Raw genomic sequence first — 25,082 nt, 5'->3', positions numbered from 1 at the left:
GTTCATAGTTGTGTGAATTCTGTAAAGCAGGCGCACTGCGCGTCAAAGCTCCCGATTCAGGGCGGATTCCCTTAAATGTGCATGTCCCGAAAAAATTAAAAAGACGACGACAAGAACTGTTGTTTTACGCTGCCAACACGCACAAATAGTACAGTTGGCACAGAAACGGTGTGCTATAACGTGCAGACCTGGGATTAAATCCCATGGGATCACTCGCGTTTCTTTTTTGCCATATTCAGCGGCAGCCCTTTTCTTGACCGGACAACCGCAAACAATAAGAACAACGGCACCCTTTCGCAGAATGAGGCACTTGAGGTTTTCGCCCTAAAAATCGGTGCCCTCTCACGTGGTGAAGAATGCTGACCAGTGAAGCTTGGCGCAGTCTAAGGAATGCACGAAACAAAACACGTTTGTTTGTAATTTGCGATTGAACATATTCTCTACCTAATTACTGAATGAAACTTAGAATCACCAGAGTTTTATTTAGGGGACGAACAAGGGGCTGCCTGTTTCCCACCTGCGTTGTAGTCCTTTTAGTGACTCTGTAAAGCACCAACCCAAACCGCCCGACCACAAAGGACAGAATGCAGGTCGCATCGGGCCGTAAGATGTCCACGTTGAAATAACCCACGCAAGAATCCGAGCAGTCCTTCTGACACAGGTTTCAAAACAAAGTTTCTCTACCTCTCTCTCTCCCACCATCACGAAAGGTTATGTCATCAGTGTTACTGTGGTTGTTTGTTGATTCAAAGGAAAATGAGACGGGGAGGATGCACTGTCGATATTACTGCAACCGGCCAGTGGGTACACCTGCAGTCAAAGCAGTGCCGCGGAGGAGAATAAAGGGGAGGAGAGATAATAGGTGAGCTAAGGGCTGTAAGGCCTCCGTAGCCGGAATGACCACTTGCAAACGGGGGAGCGCATCTCACACGCCGATGCACACATCTGTCTCACAGCGCATGAAGCCCGACTGCGCGTGTACGAAGTCCCCTCCTTCCCATCTCCGGGTAGGAAAAAAGGGAGAGTGGTGATGTGCGCGTGCTTAGATGTGAACGAAACCGTGCAAAATGTCGCTCGGGAAGCCCTTCAAGGCAGACGGGGACGAACAACGGCCAAAACGTCAAACCAGGAACCCCCTTCAAGAAGGAAAAACAAAATACTAGCACTTGGGTGCTCGTATTTTCATTAGCTTTATACATATCAGGCTATATATTGTCAACATCCACGAACAGTTATTTTAAGGTCCTAGCCAAGCCAGCGTCGCTGTAAAAAAACCAAGCCTAAAAAATGACGCTTGATCTTCCAAGAGATGGCGTGCACTCAATGCGAACGCGACATACCTTTAAAACTAAAAGCATTGAGTATGGGTGCCGAATAAAGGTTGTGGCATAGAAAGTATCCTCGGGGGGTGAGCGGAGAAGGGAAGAAAGCGTGAATGGGAAAAGAGGAAAGAATAATGAGAGGTCACGTCTAGCAATTGAGCACTAGTGCTCTCGCAATCTCTAAATCATCAGGAGTGCTTAGGCGCCCTAGAAAAATTTCGCCTGAACTATGTTTCGTTATTTCATATCTGACATATTAACCGGTATCATTTTGAATTATAACCTTATTTTTCGTCAGACACTATTGCTATAGTAGAACGGATAATTGGGCTTGTTGGTAGGTGTTCATCTTGAAAGTGGAAGCGCTCACAAAACAGGGACGATGTTTTTTTCTACTTTCGTCCCTGTTTTGTGAGCGCTTCCACTTTCAAGATGAGTATTGCTATATTTGTTCTCGCGCTCACAAAAAAAAAACAAAAAAAAAACACGCATGCATGAACAATACGAAACGAAGGAAAACCCAATAGCTGAGACTCATTATATTCTTAGTCGTTTTTGCTTATGCCGCCTTTAACGCTTTCTTAATGATGGTTGCGACTTCCCGAAAACCTCGGTCGACGTTTCTTCCTACGCTATGAAGGGTCGCTTTGATTACGAGCATTCCCAAAGAGGTCTCATCAGGACGGCTGCGGTGAAGTGATGGCGAGCACTCAACGCTAATTGGTCGAATTGTCGCCGAGGCACGTTCACAAAGAGTACGTAAGAAGCAAAAACAAAACCAAACCAAAAACAATGGGCTGCTAGAAGAAATGACTCGGAAGTTCGATTGTTATGCCACCCACCACCCGAGTAAGCGAGGAAAAGGATTTTTCTGGCCCCTGGTCACTGCCGTGGCTTAGGCTAAGAGTTCAGCTTAGAGCGTAGCGCTCGTCCTAAAATCATTGGTCATCCATGCACAGCGAGATTCGTAGGGGACAGTACTTTACACTGCGATTTGAACCCTAGTCACACTTGCTGTGAAGTGGTAATCGCCTACTGACGGAGGCTTTGACGAAGCAGCGCTCGTTGTTGGGAGTAACGTAGCCTCGTAGACGGCGACAGGTAGCCTCTACTCTGAGTCTGCAGCTGCTGCTCTCTGTATAGGAACATACACCAGCCACGTGTCTATCGTGGCCATCCATCCAGCCGCTTCTATTTCTTAATTAGTCACTGTGCAACAGGGGTGTAGCGAGAAATTAAGGGGGGGGAGGGTTGAGATTGCACCTCGACCTCCTACAACATATGATTTTGCAAGAGATTAAAAATATGTGCAAGCAATACATAACTATTACCTAATAACATACTGAACTAACAATTTAAACTATTAACTGAAAGTTTTCATTATTAACTGAAAATACCTAAGTTATAAATGTTACTTAACTTAACTAACTTAACTAGTAACTATTACCCTAACTATTAACTATAAATTTAAAAAAATTGCCTTGGTCTTAACCAAGGCAATAAGATATTTCCTAAAAATTAACTCGCGTGTACCGAGAGTTGTGGCAGAATTTCTATCACTGCTTCAAATGTTCTCTGTTTTGTCTACACGAGAATAACTAGCCCCTTAAGAAATAAGGAAATCTGCACCAAATATAAACAAATATGCTTAAAAATTTAAAAACGCAAAACATGTAAATAAAGGAGTAATTTATCTAAGACAAACAAAGCACGGAGCGGTCATTATAAACATGAAAAGTACGAAGCAAACAACTTGGGGGCGGTCGTTTTGTTTCATTGTCGCTTTGTCATCCAAGAACCTTCTTTTTTTTCATTTTTACTCCCATGCGACGACTAGAGTCAAATCTTAAAACCTCTAGTATTTTGTGGCTTTATAATGCGTAAAAGAAGCTGGGCAACCTTCGCCTACTGCGGATAATTGCACCAAAATTGATCACAGAAAAAATACGCCAAAATGTAAAGTTGTTGTGTAAAAGCGAGAAGATTACGTTTTGATGACGACAGCAAAAGTGTCACTGGCAAAGAAGTGTACATTCATACATAAAGCCCGTTCTACAGTGTGCTAATATTCCTGCGATTTCAATGCTGCGGCGTTGCTGGTGCGGCAAAACGACCTATTTTTGTCGCTCTGTAATAGATCGCTTTTCTCCACGAACGGCGTCGCAGCAGCAAATTCGCAGATAAATTTGCACCATGTTTTAAAGGCAGTCCGAAGTCTTTAGCGCACTGGTTTCTGGCACAGGACCTGGTTGCATGGAGGTAATGAAACAGCCACGCCGCGAATCTTCCCTAAAGCCGCGAAATAGCCGCGAAATAGCCGCGAATGTCGCCTAGTTTGTTCTGAGCAGCAACTCTCCGTCTCGTCGCGGAGCGCGAGCTGCATAATCCTATGCAACTCGAGGAGCGCGAGTTGCATAGGAGTTGTGCATTCCAGGAGGGAGCCCTGCCTTCCAGACGTAGTCCTGGAGTTCTAGACAAAATTCTATGATGTGTTCCAGCTGTTTGCCGTTCATGGCAGCACCAGAAAATTTCTGGAGGGGTAGGAAGGAGGGCTGACTCCTCATGCTCCCCCTGCCTACGCCCCTGCTGCTAAAAAACAAAACATAAAAAACTTCTGGAGGGGAAGGCATGAGGGCTCACTCCTCCTCCCCCCTCCCTACGCCCCTGCTGCTAAAAAACAAAACAAAAATCTTCTGGAGGGGAAGAAGGGAGGGCTCACTCCTCATACCCCCCACCCTACGCCCCTGCTGCTAAAAAACAAAACATAAAACACTTCGGGAGGGAAACGAAGGAGGGCTGACTCCTCTTACCCCCTCCTTACGCTCCTGCTGCTAAAAAACAAAACACAAAAAACTTCTGGAGCGGAAGGGAGGGCTGACTCCTCATATCCCGCCCCCCCAAGCCCCAGCTGCTAAAAAACAAAACATAAAAAACTTCTGGAGGGGAACGGAGGTGGGCTGACTCCTCTTACACCCCCCCCCCCTCCTTACGCCCCGGCTGCTAAAAAACAAAACATAAAAAACTTCTGGAGCGGAAGGGAGGGCTCACTCCTCATACCCCCCCTCAAGCCCCTGCTGCTAAAAAACAAAACATAAAAACTTCTGGAGGAGAAGGGAGGGGGGCTGACTCCTCATACCCCCCGTCCTTAGGCCCCTGATGCTAAAAAACAAAACATAAAAACTTCTGTAAGGGAAGGGAGGAGGGCTGACTCCTTATACCCCCCAACCTACACCCCTGCTGCAAAAAACAAAACATATAAAGGAGTTTTTTATGTTTTAAGGAAGAAGGACTGACTCCTCATATTGCTCCCTACCTACGCCCCTGCTGCTAAAAAACAAAACAAAAACTTCTGAAGGGGAAGGGGGGGGGGGGTTGACTCCTCACACCCCCTCTCTACGCCCCTGCAGCTAAAAACAAAACACAAAAAACTTCTGGAGGGGAAGGGAGGAGGGCTGACTCCTGCTGCTCGGGGTACAGGAGCAGCGTCGGAGTGAAAAAAGGTAGCAGGCCACGAGGGGACGTTCCGGGAATAAGCGCCTCTGGGCGTTGCTTTGCCACGCTCTTTGGCATTCTTTTGTTCTGTGACTTCGATTAAATGACCTGATACCGAGACACGACTTCACGAGCTGAAGCAGCTAGTACCCGCGCTAAAGTTGAAATGAAGCATCTACTGTACATCATTACGCCTAACCATACGAAGTAAGTCTGTCACTCGAGTTTCCCCAATAAACCCGAGGACAATTTCAATCCCGCGTGCACGCGTTTCTCAAGATATAAGACTTATTCTAAGTGCGCAATATCGCTCTAGACAAGTGGGTTTTGAAATCTAATTTCGCGCACCGCGATGCCCTAAAGTCTCCGCAAGGTTTTGCGCCACTCAGCGTAGCTTAAGGACTCCCGTCGACGAATTTGCGCTTCGGAGAATCCGCGATGTGGCAAAGTTAAAAAGAATAAAAGAAACAAAAATTCGGAACTGTTGCTCCTCGTCGGATCGGGAAAAACTTTAATCCCGAATGCGAGCGGCATCCAACAATTGAACTCCGGTACCACTTCCTGCCGCGTTGTCGCCCCTGGGATGGCAGGTTTACCGGGCGACCAATTAAGCTGCCCTCCTCCGACGGGCCGTTGCAAACATTTTCGCTTCAAGCAATTATGCCGAATCATTTTAATTACGCGATCGTCACCCACGGGACGCCCGAGCCGGTGTCTCGCTCACTCTCGTCAGTGATCCGATCCACATTGATCTGTTGGCTGCTGCAGAAGTTCTTTTAGGCCGCGTGTTTGACCGGCACGTGTTGCCCGGACCAACTGGGCTTTGATGTTGCCGCTGCGCCTGCTTTGACGATTCGCATACCGGACAGGCACCCCAGTGTGCTACTATATGCTGTCAAAACAAAATAGAAATGGGATACGAATTAGCTTTGCATACACTCTTTAATGATGTTTGACTATTAAAGGTGTGAAGCGTGGCTTTCGTAAAAAAATGAACGATGAATTGGTCGATGGCTCCTAAAAGGGGTAATGCATGCCAGGATTATACTAATTAAACATTACCAGTACCCCTAAGTATTCGGCATAATGTAGCGAATGGGAAGGTATTAGTGCCTTTTCGCCTAAGTGACATGTCATTATTTTCCTTGTCCATTATGTATCCTGTATTTTATTGTATGTTTACCTAATGGCGATATAGTTAACCCCGAAACGCACTGCAGGGAAGCCACCTGTAAAAAATTTATCTCTACACATACCCAGCTTTCTCGATCAATATTAAGACCTCTCGGGATCGTAGCAAAACCACTTTAGGAAAATAATATTTGGCATAAAACTAGAAGACAACGCGAAGATTAAAACGCTAAAAGAATATTTCAGGTTTCTGACTATTTTTTTTTTGTGTGTAATTCGCTATCAAATCTAACTCGCCATGCATTTCTATGGGATAGTTCCCATGGCTCAGGAACCCAGTCGCGCAACGTGCGCGACTTGAAACTGTGCACAAAGCAAGTGTTCACCCCAAGTATGAGCTGTGCAAAAGAACTTTTCATTTTGCCAAAAAATTGCAGAGTAATCACTGTTGAAAGGACTGCCAGGAGCGGGAACGCTGCACATGAAACGCCCATTAAGCTCGTGATAGTGTTCAAAAAACCAAGAGCGTCAAGAAAAAACATTGCCCGTTGTCGGAATCGAAGCTGAGTCTCTCGCGTACGAAGCCGACGTCTATCCGCTTGCGCCATTCTGACGCTTTTTTTTTTCTTTATTGCCGGTTTCAAACAAAATCCAGAAACAACGGTACATATGATAAAATCGCTAACTTCACTCAAGCCAGCGCTACATAACTAAAAACGGGGCATAGACAATACCTTTTCAAATTCATGCAACCATTCAGGGGTACATTTTTGACTCTTCCACATTTCTACGATACGTTGGGCCCTCTCACAGAAATACTGCCTTGCTGGCCTTCCGTCTACGTCACAGTGCCAAAACGCTATTCGAGACCTCTATATTCTGTGAAGGACCAGTAACATTACTAGGTCGAAGGCACTCCATTATCGTTTTGCACTGCCAAAAACCGGATGCCATAAGGGCTCAACGGAAACTCCTTTTTTAATGTTCGCTGAAGAACGTCCCACAAAAACACCCCATCCCAACAATCCAAAAAAAACATGTTCCACCGTCTCGGGCTTTTTACACAAAGAACAGTCCACTCCCCATGGCACATACAGACCCTTCTCCAACATCCATGTTTTAACTGACAACACTCCTGAAGTTTGAAGAAAAATGTTTTAACACCAGGAGGAATGACCATGGCTTTTACACGTTTCAAAACGTTTTGCCGGGGCCCACTGGAAACATGGATCGGTATAGAGCAACCGGAAAACAAATTTCTGCTAGATCCCTCTACAGCTTTTTCTTCGACACAGAGCTCAAATACTCCATCGAGATGCGTACACACAGAAATTGAGTCGCTTGCACAACTTCCTTTAAATACCCGTGTACTCCGCTGTAGCTTTGACATGATGTAATAATGAATTGTGGCAGTAGTCTACCTAACCTGACTTGAATGAAAGGGCGCAGGAAGGGGTCCTTTACCTCACGCAAGAAATAAAAACGATTCACCACTTGCCTTAAAAAAAGATGCGAGAGCGATAGACCGCCTTACTCTTCGAAAAAGATTCGTCCTACTTGTCCTTTCCCAGGACGAGCCCCAAACAAAAACAGCACAAACGCGGTGCAGACGCTGAACATTAGCGCGAGAACAGTGGATCACTTGCACCCGCCGCGGTGGCTCAGTGGCTAAGGCGTTGCGCTGCTGAGCACGAGGTCGCGGGTTCGATTCCCGGCTGCGGCGGCCGCTTTTCTGATGGAGGCGAAAAGCAAAAACGCCCGTGTGTTCGAGATTTCGGCGCACGTTAAAGATCCCCAGGTGGTCAAAATTAATCCGGAGAACTCCACTACGGCGCGCCTCATCGCCTGCGTTGCGATCAGTGGATCACTTGCAAAACGTGCCAAAGTTTAGCAAACAGAAACATATTGCACACCGTTGCGCGCGCAAACATCGACAGCGCACGCCCCTTCCCTTCCCACTTTCGCGCTTTATCACGCAGCGCCGTCGTCTGGCGTCGCCAGTACGGGTCGCTATCTCGGTAGTTTTCCACTGGAACGCCTAAGTATTTGGCCGGCATAACCTGCCAGTTCATACCTTCGAACACACTAGCGGTCACGTCCCAGTTGCCGTGCCAAAATCCCAAGCACTTGCTCCAATTTACAGAGCTCCGAGTATACTCGCAGAATATTTTAAGCAACGCAACTGCAACACTGATGCTTTTTCTGTAATGACAAAATAAAGCAATGTCATCCGCATATACCAATACACGTACCTCACATGCTTGCAACTGGAAACCATGTATAATGTTGCTGTTTATGATGCTAGCACAAAACGTCTCGACAAACAAAACAGTAAAGGGGACCGCGGGCATCCTTGCCGTACTGAACGCGTGACATTTATTGGTCGGCTCACTGATCGATTTATTACCAGCCTTGTCGAACAATCTTTATACGCCAGTCTTACACCCTCCATTATTACTTTCCCGAGGTTTACTTTTTCCAAAATAGTATAGAGTAGCTCATGCGAGACCTTATCAAAGGCCTTTTCCAGGTCTATTTGTAGCATGGCTACAACGTCATTCATGCTATCACAACATTCGAGAATGCTCCGTGCTATGTGTATATTACTTGTGATAGACCTTCCCTTTATACCACAAGTTTGGTGTTCACCCACTATGTTCGTTATCACACTCTGTAATCTCTTTGCTAAAACTTCCATTAAAATTTTATAATCAACATTAAAGAGATTGGCCTATACGCAATACCTGTTCTGAGCTCTTCGCTTACGTCTGTTTTCGGTATGAGGACAGTGTGCGATTGTGAAAACGAGGGCGGCAGTCTTTCCTGCTTGTAGGCTTCTTTGTACAGGCCACACAACACTGGACTTAAGACATTGCGGAAGGCATTGTAGAACACCGTGCACAACCCGTCTGGGCCTGGAGACTTTCCCGGACTTAGTTCGTCGATAGCCTTCTTAACCTCCTCTACTGTAATTGGTACTTCTAAATTTTCTTTTGTCTCATCGTCTGTCACCGACAACAATCTTAAAAAGTTGTCCTTAAACCGTTCCAAGTTCACAGGTTGGTAGGAAAACAAACCATCATAAAACTCACAAAAAGCTTTGCTAATTGCTTCTTGTTCGCTGAGAACCTGCCCCTTGTACTCTATTTCCGCAATCGAATTGCGGGTAGCGTATCTCTTCTCGGAGCTAAATGCTCTCTTTCTAGGTGCTTCCCCTAACATGAACTTTTCCGCACGGGCTCGCACTATCGCGCCATGATATTTTTCTTGTTCTATAGCCTCTATCTGATGTTTCAAAACTTTAATGTCGCCCTTGAACAGTCCAGGTGACTGGCACTCTAGTGCAGAAAGCGTCTACAGGTTCCCTCTAAGCACGGCTTCCTTTTTTCTTTTATCATGCTTTACGGCGGTCGACCTTTCTATTGCTGCCATCTTAATTTCTGCTTTGAAGTTCTCCCACTCAGAGGCCCAGTCAAATGTGTGCTGTTGAAGGTTCGTAATCTTTTTTGTAACTTCTTTTAAGAATCCTTCATCCTTCAACAACAAGCTATTCATTTTCCATAAGTCCCAGTTGAACTTATTTTTACCTTTGCTCTTGCCAATCGAGAATGGCACTAGGCAATGGTCGCTGAACGACACGGGTGTAACACTATACTCAGAGCACTCCGGCACAAGTTCTAACGAAACATGAGCTCGGTCTAATCTTGCGTGGCTCGTTCCTTGAAAGTGGGTGAACTGGATATGCGTATTGCATTCCAACGTATCCCCTACGTCTTCCGAATCAAACTCTGCCGTGATACCATTCAATGCGATCGTGCTTCCGTCGCGATAAGGAGTGTCACTTGTTTTATCGCGAGCCAAGCACACACAATTAAAATCTCGCAGTAGCACAAGAGCCCGTTCTGTGTAAAGCCACGTCCGCATCTCTTCAAAAAACACTTTTCTTTCATCGACCTTTGTAGGCGCGTCCACACAAACAATCCGCCATTCTTTTGACGCTAAAATAAAATCACAAATAAGAAAGCGCCCAGATAAACTGGACGTCACGTTTTGCACTACTGCGCCGCTGCTCCGACGTATTAAAATCAGACAACCAGCCGATAATACCACCGCATGGCTGACACAGACTTCATAACTAGAACTAAACACTCCCACCATACTTTCCGTGCTTTGCTCGGTCTCTACTTTTGTCTCCTGGAAGCCTACGACATCTAACTCTCTCTCCTTGATGATTCTGTACAATTGACTCTGTCGTTTATGCTTGGAAAGGCTGCGTACATTAAGTGTGGCACAACGCAGATGAGGAAATGAACACCGCATGAATGGAAGATGAAGGCAAGTAACACACTGTTACACACACGTTTCAAGGAACATTAGCCCCGCCCCCTTTTCTACCCCTCAAAAAAAAAAAAAGTGTTGTCCGTGCCGTAACGCTCATTCAAAGACCTCCCCCCGAAAAACAGCAAACGTTTCGCTTACGGTGGCTTCCCCGTTGCATGTCCTCTGTCATAAGGCGTGGTGTTGGGCTTTGGCTTGAAGCTTGGACGCCTCAGCATAACCCCGCCCACACTTGCCTTGACGTTGCCGGAGCCACCAGAGTCCTCACGATTGTCGTCCTCCTTACGCGGCCGCCTGACGGTGGCTTCCGGGTCGTCTCCGTCGCTGTCGCCGGCGTCACGCACTTCGCGAGTTAAGGCGTTGTTCGTCGAACCCGTCCCAACACGCTCCTCACTTTTCGCGTCCAGGACAGGTGCCACCGGCGCTGGGTCGTTCTGGGAGGTCGATTGCTGCTCCACGGTCGCAGCATTTACGTCTTACACGTCTGGTTCCGCCAAAGGGTCCCGGGTGCGGACGCACCACCTCCACCGGCCGCCGCCGCCGCCTCCGCCTCCTCCTCGTCCATACGGTTTTCGGCCGCGTCCGCATCTCCGACAGGTCCGGTGACATGTGCATACGTCCGCACGCATTGTGTCGCCTCGTGACCGAAGCGGCGGCAAACAGTGCAGCGAGGCACCTTGCACCTCATATGGCCCGTCCCCGAGCAGCGGAGCCACTGCGGGGCCCTGCCTGGAACGACCACAGCGCCTGGCCGCCCGCAACCAGGAGCTCGTGCGGCAGGTCGTCGAGCCTCACGCCGGCGTTGAGCCTGAGGGTCACCGACCGCGTCGTCGAACCTTTCTCGTTCATGCCCTTGACCCGCCACCTCTCCCGTCCGATGTCGAAGACACGCCCGTAGGGAAGCAGCGCCTGGTTCGCCGGATCGATGACGAGGCACCGACGCTCCTTCACCTTCACGTCAGTGGCCGCGAGCATGCGCTTTACGCCGCCTTCGTCCCTGAATGTCAGGGCCCAAACATGGTTCATTTGATACGCCCCCAATGTTTCATTTGATACGCCCTCGGGGAGCAGTTGCAAACGAGCCAAAGTGTCCCTGAAATCCTCGACGCGATAAGGCCTTGCACGAACGTCCGCATGATGAAAAATGGTGTTTAAAACACACCGACCTGTTGGCAGAACTGGTAAACTGGCGGGGTAATCTCCGGATTCCTGGCCAAAAAACCTGTTTCCGCGGCCAGACATGGCCGCATTCACCGCTCCTGAGGAGCCAAGCATCCTGCGTCCGCACACTAGCGCGGCCGGAAGCAGAATGCGCCATTCTGACGCCGCAATAAAGAAAAGCTTTCTATGCGTCACTGATGGCGATGTAGTTACACCGAAATGAACTGCAGGAGAGCAAAGGGGTTCCACAAGGGCAAAGCATTCACACCGCACACGTAGACAATGGGAGGTCTTTACACACAAAACACGATACGGCATTCTACTGCAATACACATTCGCATTGTAATGGAATCACTGATGTTGATGAACGGTCTGTCATCGTAACGTGTGGCTCACAATTTCCTTTGGATTCGTTGCACAGGCGTTCACTGTGCTTTGGATGAGTTGAAGCGGACTTCGCCTTTGAACTTCGGCAGTTTGGATTCTGGACTTCGGGAGCTTGAATTTTGTACATTGATTTGACTCCGATTCCATGAAGAAATGTTCACGCTTTAACCGTCTTTCTGTTAAGAAAGGGTCTTTGATTTCTTTCTTATCTACCCAGTTACCATGACTCGGCACATACCCGCGTTGGTATCGTCCAGCAACAAGGACGCTTAGGGGAACATACTTCGCTACTTACCTGAGTGCCATTTCTGCAATTATCATACCTAATTCTCTTACGTACGCTTCGGTAAATGTCTCCAGCACACAGCTCTAAGGCGAAGACTTAAAGGCATGCACTAGATCTTTTGGTCAGCCAGATTTGCCGAGCTGTGGTGGTATTGAAGATGCGTGCCACTTACGCATTCCGGGTGTCCCTGGTTCGGATTCTTTCCGGCCCAACATTGTGCCGACTTTATGTCCAAATGCTTTGCCCTGGGTTTTATTTATAGAGCCGTCGACCATCTTTAGCCTACTCTGCGTGCCCTTAACACTGGATTTGCGAGTAAACTCGTAACGAATACTTTCCCATCTGAATGTTACCCAGTGAGGCGTGTGAAGTGTGTGGCAAGACATGGTCACTATGTTTGCTACGAACGCTAAGGTTCAATTCTTTGAGCGACGAGCATGGTACGAGGCTGAATGTCGATAGCGTGCAAAACTGCGATTAGGGCGGCTTAGCTGTGGTGGATTTTGCTTTTTACGTACAAGTGACTGTCACCTATTTTTGATGACTTTAGGCCGTAAGTTTAAATGAAGTGTGTTGTATTAACACTAAATATAGCTGCGAAGTTTACCATGAGAGAAATATTGTTACCAACGCCTTTGATGACAAAAGGCAGGATACGGACAAATACTTTTACTGTAAATACTTGTACCGCTTTTTCTTACGCTGCAGGCGGGATCTTGATGTCGGGAGGATTGGGAGGAAGGGGGGGGGGGAGAGGTAAATTATAGGAGAGCTGTCCAGCTGGTTCAGTTCAGGCAACTTTACCTAAGCCGTTAATTATGGTCCTTGTCATCGGTACATTTGCTCGCCTGGGAGGCATTGATTGGTTGTTTAGGTGCACTGCTAGGAAGAACATCCACATATTTTTAGGTGACAGACATGCCTAAAACTAGTCTCGTGACAAAAACACACACACACACCAAACTAGCTCCGAGTCTCATGGCATCAAAAAAGAGAAATCTGGCACGCAGTAATTCACGACACACGAGCAAACAGAATAAGAACAACGCACGCTATTTATTATATTCACAGCCGGCGGCACCGGAAAATATTTGGCCATATCTGAGATGAATTCCCAAAGAGAACTCCACCTCCAGGTTGGTTGACCAAACATTAAAAAAGAATAAAGACAAGATGAAATTCTGTACATGTGAATGACATTTTTCTTGGCATTGACACATTTTCTAAGCCTACGAGTACAGTGAACATTTGAACACAGTTACGACACAGTTTTGACGTTACGCTTGCATTCACGACGAAGAAACACCTTGGCATTGATTTTAATTCGATGCATACGCTTTGAACTTTCGAGTAAAAATGTACATTCATAACTTCAGCGGATAACAAGTTCCAACCAGTGGGGCTCATTCCATGAGCAATGAGATGGCACTGGACATGATATTCGAAGCAGCAGATTGGAACACTTTGCCACGCATCCACAATTACAGCATTTCTAATTAGTGTTGATCTTTTAGACGTCGAGTCATAAAACCACGTCACCTCTCGCGTAAAATCTCCCCATATTTGTTGCAGAGCTCCTCAGCGTTACTCAGAAAATATGGCACACTTTGAAACATGATCGCGTCATTGAACATTCGTTGTGTGATCCGTACCAACGTCTATGACATCGGAAAATCACGATCGGACTCTTGACGTGTCAGAAACAAAATACGTTTAGTACTTACCTCAAATTATCTAGCAAGATATAACACAAGTACAAAATACATCACTCAGTTCTTTGCCCCCGAAAGCATGATGATATTGTGGTGACAATACATAGAAGCATGCAGTGTGGTCCCCATTTACCCACGGCGCAAAGGTGGCCGCAGTATTCTCATCGCGACTCTAAGCACAGGTATCACAGCTTTCGAAGTGCACTATCTCAGACATACCATTCAATGCGGGCTAAGAACGATGGTTCAAAAAGCATTGGTAAGAACTGAACTTGAAATACTCTTCAATTCTTGAAATGGAGGTTTTAGGGCGTCAAGGAACGATATGCTAGCTTTCTGCTTTACATTCACGGATTCCTCAACGGGATGAGTCAATTTCTATTGCAAAGATGGTGCAGATTTCCCACCGTGTCCTGAGACACGCGAACACATAGAATGCCGCTGTTTATATACCAAATACTAGAACACACAAAAAAACACAAATTATCACCGATGTTAACTGACGAAAAACACACAAAAATAAAAAATGGCGGTGACATGCTATGTCTTATTTGCTGAGTGGACACGAACTCCACAGGGCCTGGATAGAGTAATGCTTCTCAGATTACTGAGGGGTAGAGTTGTACGGAGCAGCGTAGCGTACAGTGACGGAAGCTTGGGAGCCCGTTCAGTGAAGTCAGACAAGAAAGTGGAAAGTGTCATGAACTGCTTTGATGTGAAAGAGATTCTGGAATAAATCCAACTCACTTCCTTCCTTCCTTCCTTCCTTGCTTCTTTAAGGGTTTAATTTATCTTTTTTCCATTTCACTCTAGGGCATCCCTTTCCATTTCCCTGTTTCTGACTTTCCAATCTTCATGTTCTTCGTCATTTTTGTGTTCCCCTTTTCCACAGTCTTTATTTTGCACCTGCATTCTTATCTTACGCACATATATTACTTTCTCTTTCAGTGCCTCCGTTCTATCCTTTTTCCTTTTTACGCCTCCCTTTCTCCTGGCGTTCCTCCTTTTCACGCTCGCTCCTTCCTATTATTCCACTCATGTTTCCTCCATTACTAACTCTTCCCCAGCCGATATTTGATCCACCCCGCTCTTCCCATTATTCCTTACCTGCCTTTTCCATCCCCACCTCCTCCTTGCCCTCGTTGCTTCCTCTCCCTACTTCTGTCTTTCATTCCCATGGTTCAGTTGGCGCCATACGTTTATTGCCTAGAAGTATGGCGGCGCCCACAGACGTCGTCTCCATGCAGAACCGCAGGATATAGCTTTCACCCCATCGGTTGTGCCAGTTGGAGCAAACAAGATGGAATGAAGGCGGGAAGTACGTATTTCCGCCATAAATCTGCTCCCGATAGAATTCCTAGAAATTGCATGAGCGTAATCTTTTTGAGTCCTAGTCATTCGCATTCACAGAGGCCGGGATTGGTACGCTTGTGAAGACATCGATTTCCTCGTTTCATCTGAGTAGTTTCGACGACCACCCAGAAAACAAGGTATCTGCTTAAATATGACCCCTTTATTGAGACGGGTTCTAAGATAAATGGCGTATCGGCTTATCAAGCTCCCTGGCTGCCACAATAATGGATGTCTTTCCGTTCATCAGGAGATGGCGTTTTTTAAAACAAAACCGAAAATTATGCCAATTTGGCCATGCCCTTGTCATGCTCGAGAACAAACAGCCACTGCCAACCAATGATGTTGGTTGAACTATGGGATGGCCAGTCGCTGAACCACACATCGGCGATTTTGCACGAAGCAGGTAGTGTTGAGTTCTCTATCTGAGGAAGCAAAAGTTCACCCAATTTATGTTCCCTTCCGGACTGGTCGTTTTCACCCATTCGGAGAAGACCCAACCATTCACTGGTTTCTACCTTTCCTTCACCCATAAAAATATAACGCGAAAAAAGCTCCGGGCTGTGTTTTGTCGCGCCATCTTTTTCGCACACGCCTGTGTTAATGCTCCGGATCAGCATAGACGGAATAGAATCGCGAATTCGCTATGGCAAGTACGAGTGATTGCAATTGAAGCAGATCAGTCGCAACATAGAAACATAGTCGAAACATGGAAACAACAGTCGAAACATCGGGGATATAAATGAGCACCTGCCTTGATAATTCAACCACAGCCTACCCTCTTCAAACGCCACGGATTCTTTTCGCCGTGTGCCAGCAGCGTCCTGAAGGAATTCACGAGTTCAGCATAACCTCGACTCCTGCTTTAGTTCGCCCACATCCCGATCAAACGCGAACTTTGCGAACCATGCGGAACTTATTTCTGTTACGTAGTCTTGCGAAGTGATTCACAACGAAAACAACATATCTCTTTAAAGGGAATCATTCGCGACACCAAGAAACCGGTGAGAATTTGCTATGAATTGTCCTTGAGTACCATGACTGTCTAGGGTAGCGGCCCTAGATTCCCCATGCGTTCACAAAGGAAGTCCGCGATTGACTGCAGCGATACCCCAAAACAGAAAACAGATGCTACATTTCGCGGCAGGTGAAATCCGCCGAAGTGAATTGTTCTATCATGCTTGGCACGGTACTACGCAGATTCCCATTCAAGGGCCGGGCGAGATGACATCTACAGCGTCCAGGAACGCTTAGCAAGTCCACTGCACCACAAACAACCACGAGATGGGGCCTTCATGTGGCGCTCGCGTTTGCGTCCTTGCGACAGGTTGGGCTCGACCAGGGGACGCAGCAGACAACGACGCCCTCTTCCGGCGGCGGCTGCCGGCAGCGTCACGTGACGTAGGTTCCCGAGCGCGCCATGCTGACGCTGGTGGTTCGCGTTCTGCTCAGACGCACGGTGGCGCCGCGCCGCGGAACCGCCGTGGAACCGGGCCGCAGGCAGCCGAGCAGGGCGTCGCGGAAGGAGCCTCGGAAGGAGCGCGACATGAATCCGTAGACGAGCGGGTTGACGCAGCTGTTGAGGTAGGAGAGCAGGTGGAAGGTGGTGCGCAGCGGCTTCAGGTAAGAGTAGTTGAGCGTCGAAACGCCTCCGAACGCGGTCAGCACGTTCAGCACCAAGATGGGCGCCCAGCAGAGCACGAACAGCGACACCACCAGGATCAGCATCTTTATCACCTGGGAGAGGATAGATCGACTGGTTGGTCAATCAATCAATCAATCAATCAATCAATCAATCAATCAATCAATCAATCAATCAATCAATCAATCAATCAATCAATCAATCAATCAATCAATCAATCAATCAATCAATCAATCAATCAATCAATCAATCAATCAATCAATCAATCAATCAATCAATCAATCAATCAATCAATCAATCAAAGATAGTTCGTGAGTTAGTATATAAGCCACCTAACCAATAAATGAGACCTTTAATGATACTGGTGAGGTTAGCCTAGCCAAGGCGCCTATCTTGCTACACCAGATGTATGAAAAAATGAAATCGATGAAGAGACGATGACAATAACTGTGATGAAGATAATGCTCTCATTAATAGAGTCCTTTTTAAAGAGTCTGATCAAGTCCTGTGCTTCGCAGGAAAGACAATAGAGCTTTGTCGCTCGAGATGCTCGTTTAGAGTTAAACCAAGGGCCTAGCACGTCACCTAGAGTCAGTTCTCTAGAAAGCGGAAGACCCAAGGACACTAAAAGGGACGTTCTAGCTGCTCTATACCGCGTACACTCACATAATACGTGGTTCAGGTCTTCGCGCACGCCACAAAGAGTGCAGAAGGGGGAAGCGGCCTGTTTCACCTTGAATCGAAAATAACTTTTGTAAAGGACATTTAGCCCCACGCGGTGAAGAACCGCTTCGTCATGCTTGGAAAGTCTGTCAGGCATCCTAAAGGTCCCGTGCGGGTCTATGGAGTGAAGCGGCGCGTAATTTTGTGGCGCAACAGCCCACATAGATCGCTGAAATCTCCAGGCAGCCTTGGACGCAAGTGAAGAAGCATCTTTTCTGGGGAACGGTATTGGTATCACTGGCCCGTGCAGATCATGCGCTATCGATGCCGCCGTGTCCGCCTTGACGTTCCCAGTTATACCGCAGTGGGCAGGGATCCACTGAAGCTATACATGATGGTGTGCATTTAGAGCTTGTAAGTGCAATGCATGGATGTCGAAAACAAGCTGATCTTTCGGGTACGATTTTAAGCACTGAAGGGCCGCCCGAGAATCCGTGAAGATTGCCCATGGACGTGCTGGTTGCTCGATCATGTAGGCGAAAGCAGAACGCAAAGCGGAAAGTTCGGTGACCATGGATGTCGTCCTGTGGCTAGGCGCTGCGCTGAAGGCGGTACGGGTGGACGGAGACCAGATTCCTATAGCCGATGAGCTAGCTGTCACAGATCCATCCGTGTATAGATGCGTGTGGGCCCAGTATTTTTGTAAGATCAGTTCTAAGGCGAAGAACTTTAAGGCAGGAGTGGCGATATCCTGCTTGCGGGTAATGCCGGGCACTCCAGTTGTAATTTGCAGACGCGGGTACATCCAAGGCGGTTGTAGCGACGGAGAAGGGTTCTGGTAATGCAGAGGCAGAAGGTCTCGCACTTCAGTGGCTGAGCTGAGTGCTAATGGGTGACCTTGCTGCCGTGCTACAAATCGCAGTTGAGCGCGAAGGATCTCTTGCGCGCCAAGAGCAAGTGGTGCCCGTCGTCGACACTCCACCATAGTTCCCACCGTGGATGTGGTCTTCTGAACTCCAATGCACACCCTCAGGGCCTGTGCTTGCATACTTTGCAGGAATCTCGCACTCCCTTTTCGGAGGAGGAGAAGAACAGGAAGGCTGTAGCGTAACGATCCTACGCACATGACATCACACAGCCGAAGAAGAGACGGGATGTTGCATCCGCCAGCGTTACTAGATAACATGGGGAAAATGTTGGCGACGGACGCAAGCTTGTCTTTTATATAGCGGACGTGTCTTGACCAAGTCAGAGACCTGTCAAATATCATCCAAACACTTGTGGTGCGCAACATAGGGGATAGTGCAGCCTGCAACGGGGAGTCCATAATTTGATATATCACGCTTCGTGAAAGCGATGGCAGCGCACTTGCCAGCTGATATATGTAAGCCTCGGGTTCCTAGAAACGCCGCAATGGAATTGATTGCCCATTGCAGTCTCGCATGCAGTACCCGCCTGTTGCGTCCAGCAGGCCATATGGAGATGTCATTCGCGTACAAGGATATTTCCACTGACTGCGGTAAGCACTTCTCTATGCCCATCATAGTGATGTTGGAGAGCGTTGGACTGAGGACACCACCTTGAGGAACACCCACGGGTAACGCTGTATAACGGTGTGTCAGCGCTGTCCGCTGCCATGCAGATGCACCTATAGGTTATATAGTCCGAGATCCATGCATACATGCGACCCCCCCCCCCCCCCCAAGGCCCGAAGACCTCATGGCTGAGCATATAGCTTCACGGTACAAGCAGTCGTACGCTGATTTGATATCAAGAAACACAGCGATTGTAATATTGCGCTGTGTTTTGGCTTGTTTTATGCTTTTAGCAAGGGTTATGGCATTATTAATGCTACTACGTTCCTTGCGGAAGCCAGACATACGTGGCGGGCATGCGTTGCGAGTGGTCAGGTCCTAGTCCAGGCCATGGAGCACCATTTTTTCCAAAAGCTTACCGACGCAACTCAGGAGGAAAATAGGACGGTAGGACTCGATGGAAGTCGGTATTTTGCCTGGCTTCAGTACAGCCACAATACGCCCGTGCTTCCATTTTGTGACGTAGGTTTCTTGACAGAGGCCAGCGCAGCGATGAGTTCTGCCATAGAAAACGGTTCATCCATGGGTGATGTTATGGCTAGGGCAGGCGCTCTTGTGGGCGACAAAGGTCTTATGTTTGATGTCGGCGAAGAGGTAATTTTTCTGCAGAAGGCGTTTGCAGCGAAACAGAGTTCAAGGAGTGAAGTTGCGTCGGTGGTGCCCGAAGACTTCGGACCAGGCGCCATATTCACGAGAGCGGCTTCCTGGGGTCCAACTTAGAGCAAAAAGAAGTCCACTCGCGCTTGGCCAACTTGTTCATGTGCCTCTGGATGGCCTTCTGTGCTCTACTAGCACCTCGGGTATCTTCGGTTGATTGCGTCCGGCACGCTCTTCTTTCGGCTCTCCGACGCACAGCACGAAGTCTTTCAAACTCTTCATCGCTGGTAGTATACTTTTTCTGTAACCTCAAATACTTATTTCAGGCAGTCCTGGCCGATAAAAGTGTTTGTACTAAGTCGTCATAGGACGACGAACAGTCCACTTTCTCCTCTACTGTGGATTAGAAAGACGTCCAGTCAAAGCAACGCAGTGTCCGTTGAGAACGACTGCCCTGTAAGCCATCCACAGTGACGTAAACCGGAACGTGATCGTTGCCGTGCGTTTCAATGTCCGATATCCAACTCGTTCTTGATAGCAGTTACGATGACACAATGGTGACGTCAAGGGCACTTGACACGGTTCCACGGAAAAACTTTGGTTCGCCAGTGTTGAGTTGAGTGCAAACATGTCGTACCGTTGAGCACAGTCAAAAAGCCGCCACCCTTTAGCTGTCACTTTTCTTCCTCCCCATGACAGGTGGTAGCCGTTAAAATCACCCGTCAGAATGTGGGGTGCTGGGGTAGCATTAATATTGCCTTCAAGTCGATGTAGGTTCCGTGACACACGAGGGGGTATATAGACAGCAATAATAGTGAAGGATAAGCCCACCGCCTCGCACTGTAGCTGCCACATGTTCGCTTGATGCATCGGGTGTAATGCTATGTTCTATGATGGCCAGGTCGTTACGCAAAGCTAAGAGGACCGTTGTTAACGGTACTCCAGCTGACGATCGTAAGACCGTGTATCCCGAGAGACGAATATCTTTGGATAATCGCGACTCCGAGATGGCGATCACCGGGAAGTGATGCTATTGCACGAAACGGCGGAAATCAGAGAGACGCTGCTGGAGTCCACAAGCATTCCACTGAAGTATTGTTGCATCATTTCGAATTTCCTGGAGTTTTAACGGCGATGCCGCGCGAGTTACCATAGCTACCGCCATTGAGCATGGAAGGGCGAGACAAAATCCAGGAGTGTGACAAGAGCCGTAGCAAACGGAGACGAATAAATCAATCAACCAGCCAAATAGCTTAGTACTCATGGTCAATAAGTCAACTAAGCAATCAATGTTTCAATGAAGACATAAATAAACTTTTAAAAGTCCTGGCGCAGCAGAGCAGTAGAACATATATTACATCGTCACATGCGAGACATTTCATAACAGCTCTTCTTACGACAGTGTACAAGAACCAAAGGTCGCGCAGTACACGTAAATCTTCAGTATAAGCAATAAATCAGTTATGATGTCACATGATAGGCTTAGCATGCCAAATGTTAAGCCATGCAGTCCCTGAACCCGTTCTTTACGTTTTTCCTGAACGGCGAAGGAAGCGTGTTGGTAAGGAAGTAGGGCAGAATACGAAATATAGAAGAATAGAGCAGGAAAATCGCAAGAAAAGAAGCGTTTGCAATCCGGTAAGGAGCCGTAAGCTCCCTAGAAGAGCCACGCATCAGAACCGGCTAGGGAGGGGAGGGGGGGATTTTGTAATCCGTCACAGGGACTGTACAGCTATCGAATTATAGGCCAAAACAAAACAGTCAAAACAAAAGAGAAAAAGTGCACCATATGTAGACTGCAGCATAAAAGCTTAACTTACGACGAAACTAAAGCGAAACAGATACGACAATTCTTGATAGAATGTTTTGGGCGCAATTCCGCGCCCTAAAAGCCTCTAATACCGTAGTTCGTAAATAACGTCGCGCTCGAACAAGTCAAGAAAGTGTAACTCGAGCGAACAAGAAGAAAAAAGAAGCAAGGATGAAAGGAAGGAAATGATGAAAGAAAGAAAAGACGAAGGTACGAAGGAAAAAAGAAAAATTGAGGCAAAAAAGGGGAATACTGAATAAAATCACGCTGAGAGTGTGCGAGGATGAAATAATGAAAAGTAAACTTTAATAATGAAAGGAAGAACAGGAAATCAAAGAAAAAAAGAGAGAAGGAAAAATGAAAGAAAGAATCATAGGGAGGAAAAAGAATGGGTGAAAACGGAAGGAGGATGGGTAGACAAAAAGAGACAGAAAGGAACGGCGAAAGAAAAAAGAAGGCATATTCGGCGGGCAAGCGCCTATTGACCCAAAATAATGCAAGCAACTTTCGCGTCGTTTCCACTCTTTCCCCCTGAGCTTGTCTACCAGTCGGGGGTACTAGTAAGGCACACTTTCCACGTGGTATCACATAGGAGGGCTCTCACAACCTAGACTCGCTACATTAAAAATGCCTGCGTATCGGCTCACTTTACTGCAACTGTTTTCGAAATACGACAGTCTTGTGCCGCCCCTGTCTAGGAGATTCCTCTGTTCTCTCCCGTGCCTACCTCTCACGTTCTTACCCCCCCCCCCCCTCCGTCTCGCTCTTGCCACGATAAACACTGCGGAGGTTTGACAAAGTCTGTTCAATTTTCCCGCGTTACACTGCTCGGGCGCCATCAATAGGAACCTTTCGTCACTGTTGGACTTGGAATCCCGCGAGAAGGTCTAGGCTCGGCAGCGAGCTCTCTCCATATTCTTGGTTCAAAATATAGTTTTTAACGCGTATTTTTTTTGCTGTCGCAGATATCAAGCGCACAGCTATTTTCAGTTAAAAGAACGCTGCCTAGTACTAGTTATGCATTGATGTTCTGCCTCAAACATCCCTAATGGTTTCTTTTTGATCGACAATGTTGACCACTATGAAGTTTGTTTCCATAATTAGCGGTTTCCGAGTTTCGCATTTTCGTTTCAATATTCTTTCACCTTTTGACACGTTGGCTAAATGCACGGACGGACGGACGGAAGGACGGACGGACGGAAGGACGGACGGACGGACACACAGACAGACAGACAGACAGACAGACAGACAGACAGACAGACAGACAGACAGACAGACAGACAGACAGACAGACAGACAGACAGACAGACAGACAGACAGACACAGACCAAAATTTTCTGGTTTAGGTAGCCCAATAAAGAATATGGTTTTTTAAGAACGCACCTGTCGAACGGTGTCCTCATCGGCGCGGGAGGGCTTAGCACTCGCCGTGTCCCCATTGGGAGCCGCAAAGGTGGTTTTCTTCTTCGGCTTCTTTTCCGTCATCTCCGTGGCCACCCTGGGAACGACGCACGACGCTATTCTACTTTCACACATTCACATTCACACGCGCCCGCGAAGATGCCACGATGACACCAATACGGTCGTAGAGCGACGGACGTTTAACCCGTTTATCATAATTTACCTCGATGCACATCCTCATGAGTTCCCCGATACCCGTACCAATCAAGTGCACCAAAGAAAATAAGCCCTAGTGTTTCTCCAATCGCGCTAGTACGAACGTACGTAAACTCCGTTATGACGAAATTATCATGAAAGAAAAGTGTCTTCGTTATAAGCTATACTTCCCTAAAGCGGCCATGATCCGATCTCTGCATGCAATTAGGAGCATGAAACACTTCGAACGAAGCAATACTTCGAACACGAATTCGTTATAACGAGCCTTTCTGTGGAACCCGAGTACTGCTATGCCGCGATCCCGCTTTCATTACTGAGTGTCACGATCCCTCCCGTCACATGAGTGACGTATGTCTGCTGTGCAAACAAACAAATCCTGGCTTGTAGCTATGCATTAATCGTATTATAGGACGAAACCGATTCAAATGCACACTAAACAAGCGTAATAACGTAGACCTGGGGACACATTCCTTGCTTCGTGTAAACGGTACTTTATTTAAAAATGGTTACGATTTGATCTGACTGCATTGCAGCCATAACGAGTATGTTGGAACAAGGGTTCACTGCAATTAAGGGAATCGTTGACTGCAGCTGTCTTCTTTTCATATTAAAGTCCACCGGGGCCAAATATTTCCCTCGTGTGTACAAAGACAATAAGTTTTTTTAAATAAGCAAGAACACTTTGACGTACATCCTGCAGACGCTCTCAAAGGAATGGGGGGCGTAGTGACCCATTAAAATACACTATAAAGAATCAGCAGCAGCAGCATTTGTTATTTGAAAACTGCTGCGGCATCAGAACCTCCCATTGTTCTGAAATTTTAGAGTAATACTAGTAACAGTCTATGTATCATACTTATGTATTGTGCCCAGGAATGGCCATGTCTTAGTTCTGGTACTAACGGATGCATTCAAAGGGGCACAAGGTTAAGAAACCCATGCGCAGGCAAACGCAAGAACACAAAGTAAAGAAAGGACATATACGCTGTCGGGTGCTTCGACGCACGAACTGGCGCGGGCCTGGGGGCGAGCAGCGCGGAAATGGAAAGCACGTGTTGCGCGGCGCTTTCGAACACCGCGCATTCCGACAAAGGCCGCGCCTGCTCGCACCAGATGTCCTAACCGCCACCACATGGGATGGCCACCGACGAAGACGACTGGCTTTTCCTTCTTCCTCGGCCCTCAGCGGCAAGAGGAATGGAAAATGAAGACGGAGAGACGCGGTCCGGGCGCAGGAGTAGCTCGGCGCGTCGTCTTCGGGCTCCGCGCGAGTACTGTTTTTAATCGCCCGCCGGGCTGTAAATAAATGTACAGTTTTTGTATCGGAAGCTGAGTTTGTCGGTTGAGGATACCCGGGGTCAGATCCTCAGCGCTACTGCGGCTTGGAGGAGAAGCCCCGGGGAAAAGAACATCACGAAGATAACTTACGCCTCATGTATGGCAACACGAGGAATATTATTGACGCACAGGAAAACATAAACGATGAGAAAAACGTTAGTAATGGTAACCGCAATACTAGATGTAACATTACTTTACCTAAGTCCAACCATTTCTGTGGTTGGTTGACGAGAGAAATGCAAGAATGCCTATCCATCTAACTGCGCTTCCTCGATATGCTCCGGAAAGCGACATTTCCCAAACATAGGCTCATAGGCCTATGTCCATCTCATCCTCTCGGGTAGGTATCGGCGCTCCCGCCGTTGGTCCGGCATTTTCTTGACACGTGAGGTGACTTTAGCGTAACCAGTATGCGATGCCCACGTAAAAATCCCCTCCCACCACCTCTCTGTGACGTCACACCCCACGGCTTTCTGTGTACGCAATCAGAGTACACAATTACGTCCGTAACACAGAGAGGGCACCGCCGCTGCTTGTACCGACCCGTCACTCTCCGGTAGACTCTTGCCTCGAAACCACAGTCAGGATCTCTACCACGTTTCTCGAAACGGACTGTGTTTACGGTGATCGCGGGCAAACAG

General features: G+C 47.5%; 1 protein-coding gene across 1 annotated transcript in view; it reads right to left on the bottom strand.

The window, feature by feature from the left end:
* Positions 1 to 13,149: 13,149 nt before the first annotated feature.
* The window catches only part of LOC144162705 (QRFP-like peptide receptor), a 138,582-nt gene continuing 126,649 nt past the window's right edge, over positions 13,150 to 25,082 (bottom strand). The window contains exons 5-6 of the mRNA XM_077693346.1: positions 22,870 to 22,984; positions 13,150 to 16,916 (exon numbers count right to left, since the gene is read on the bottom strand). Of these exons, the coding sequence (XP_077549472.1) occupies positions 16,572 to 16,916; positions 22,870 to 22,984 (460 nt within the window). The 3' untranslated portion in view covers positions 13,150 to 16,571. The remainder of the gene's footprint in view (positions 16,917 to 22,869; positions 22,985 to 25,082) is intronic.

The sequence above is a fragment of the Haemaphysalis longicornis genome, unplaced genomic scaffold (genome assembly GCF_048455015.1).
Source record: "Haemaphysalis longicornis isolate Haplotype H1 unplaced genomic scaffold, Haemaphysalis longicornis Haplotype H1 scaffold_12, whole genome shotgun sequence".
Lineage (NCBI taxonomy): Eukaryota > Metazoa > Arthropoda > Arachnida > Ixodida > Ixodidae > Haemaphysalis > Haemaphysalis longicornis.
The sequence above is the reverse complement of the archived record's forward strand: the minus strand, read 5'-3'. Positions and strand labels throughout refer to the sequence as shown.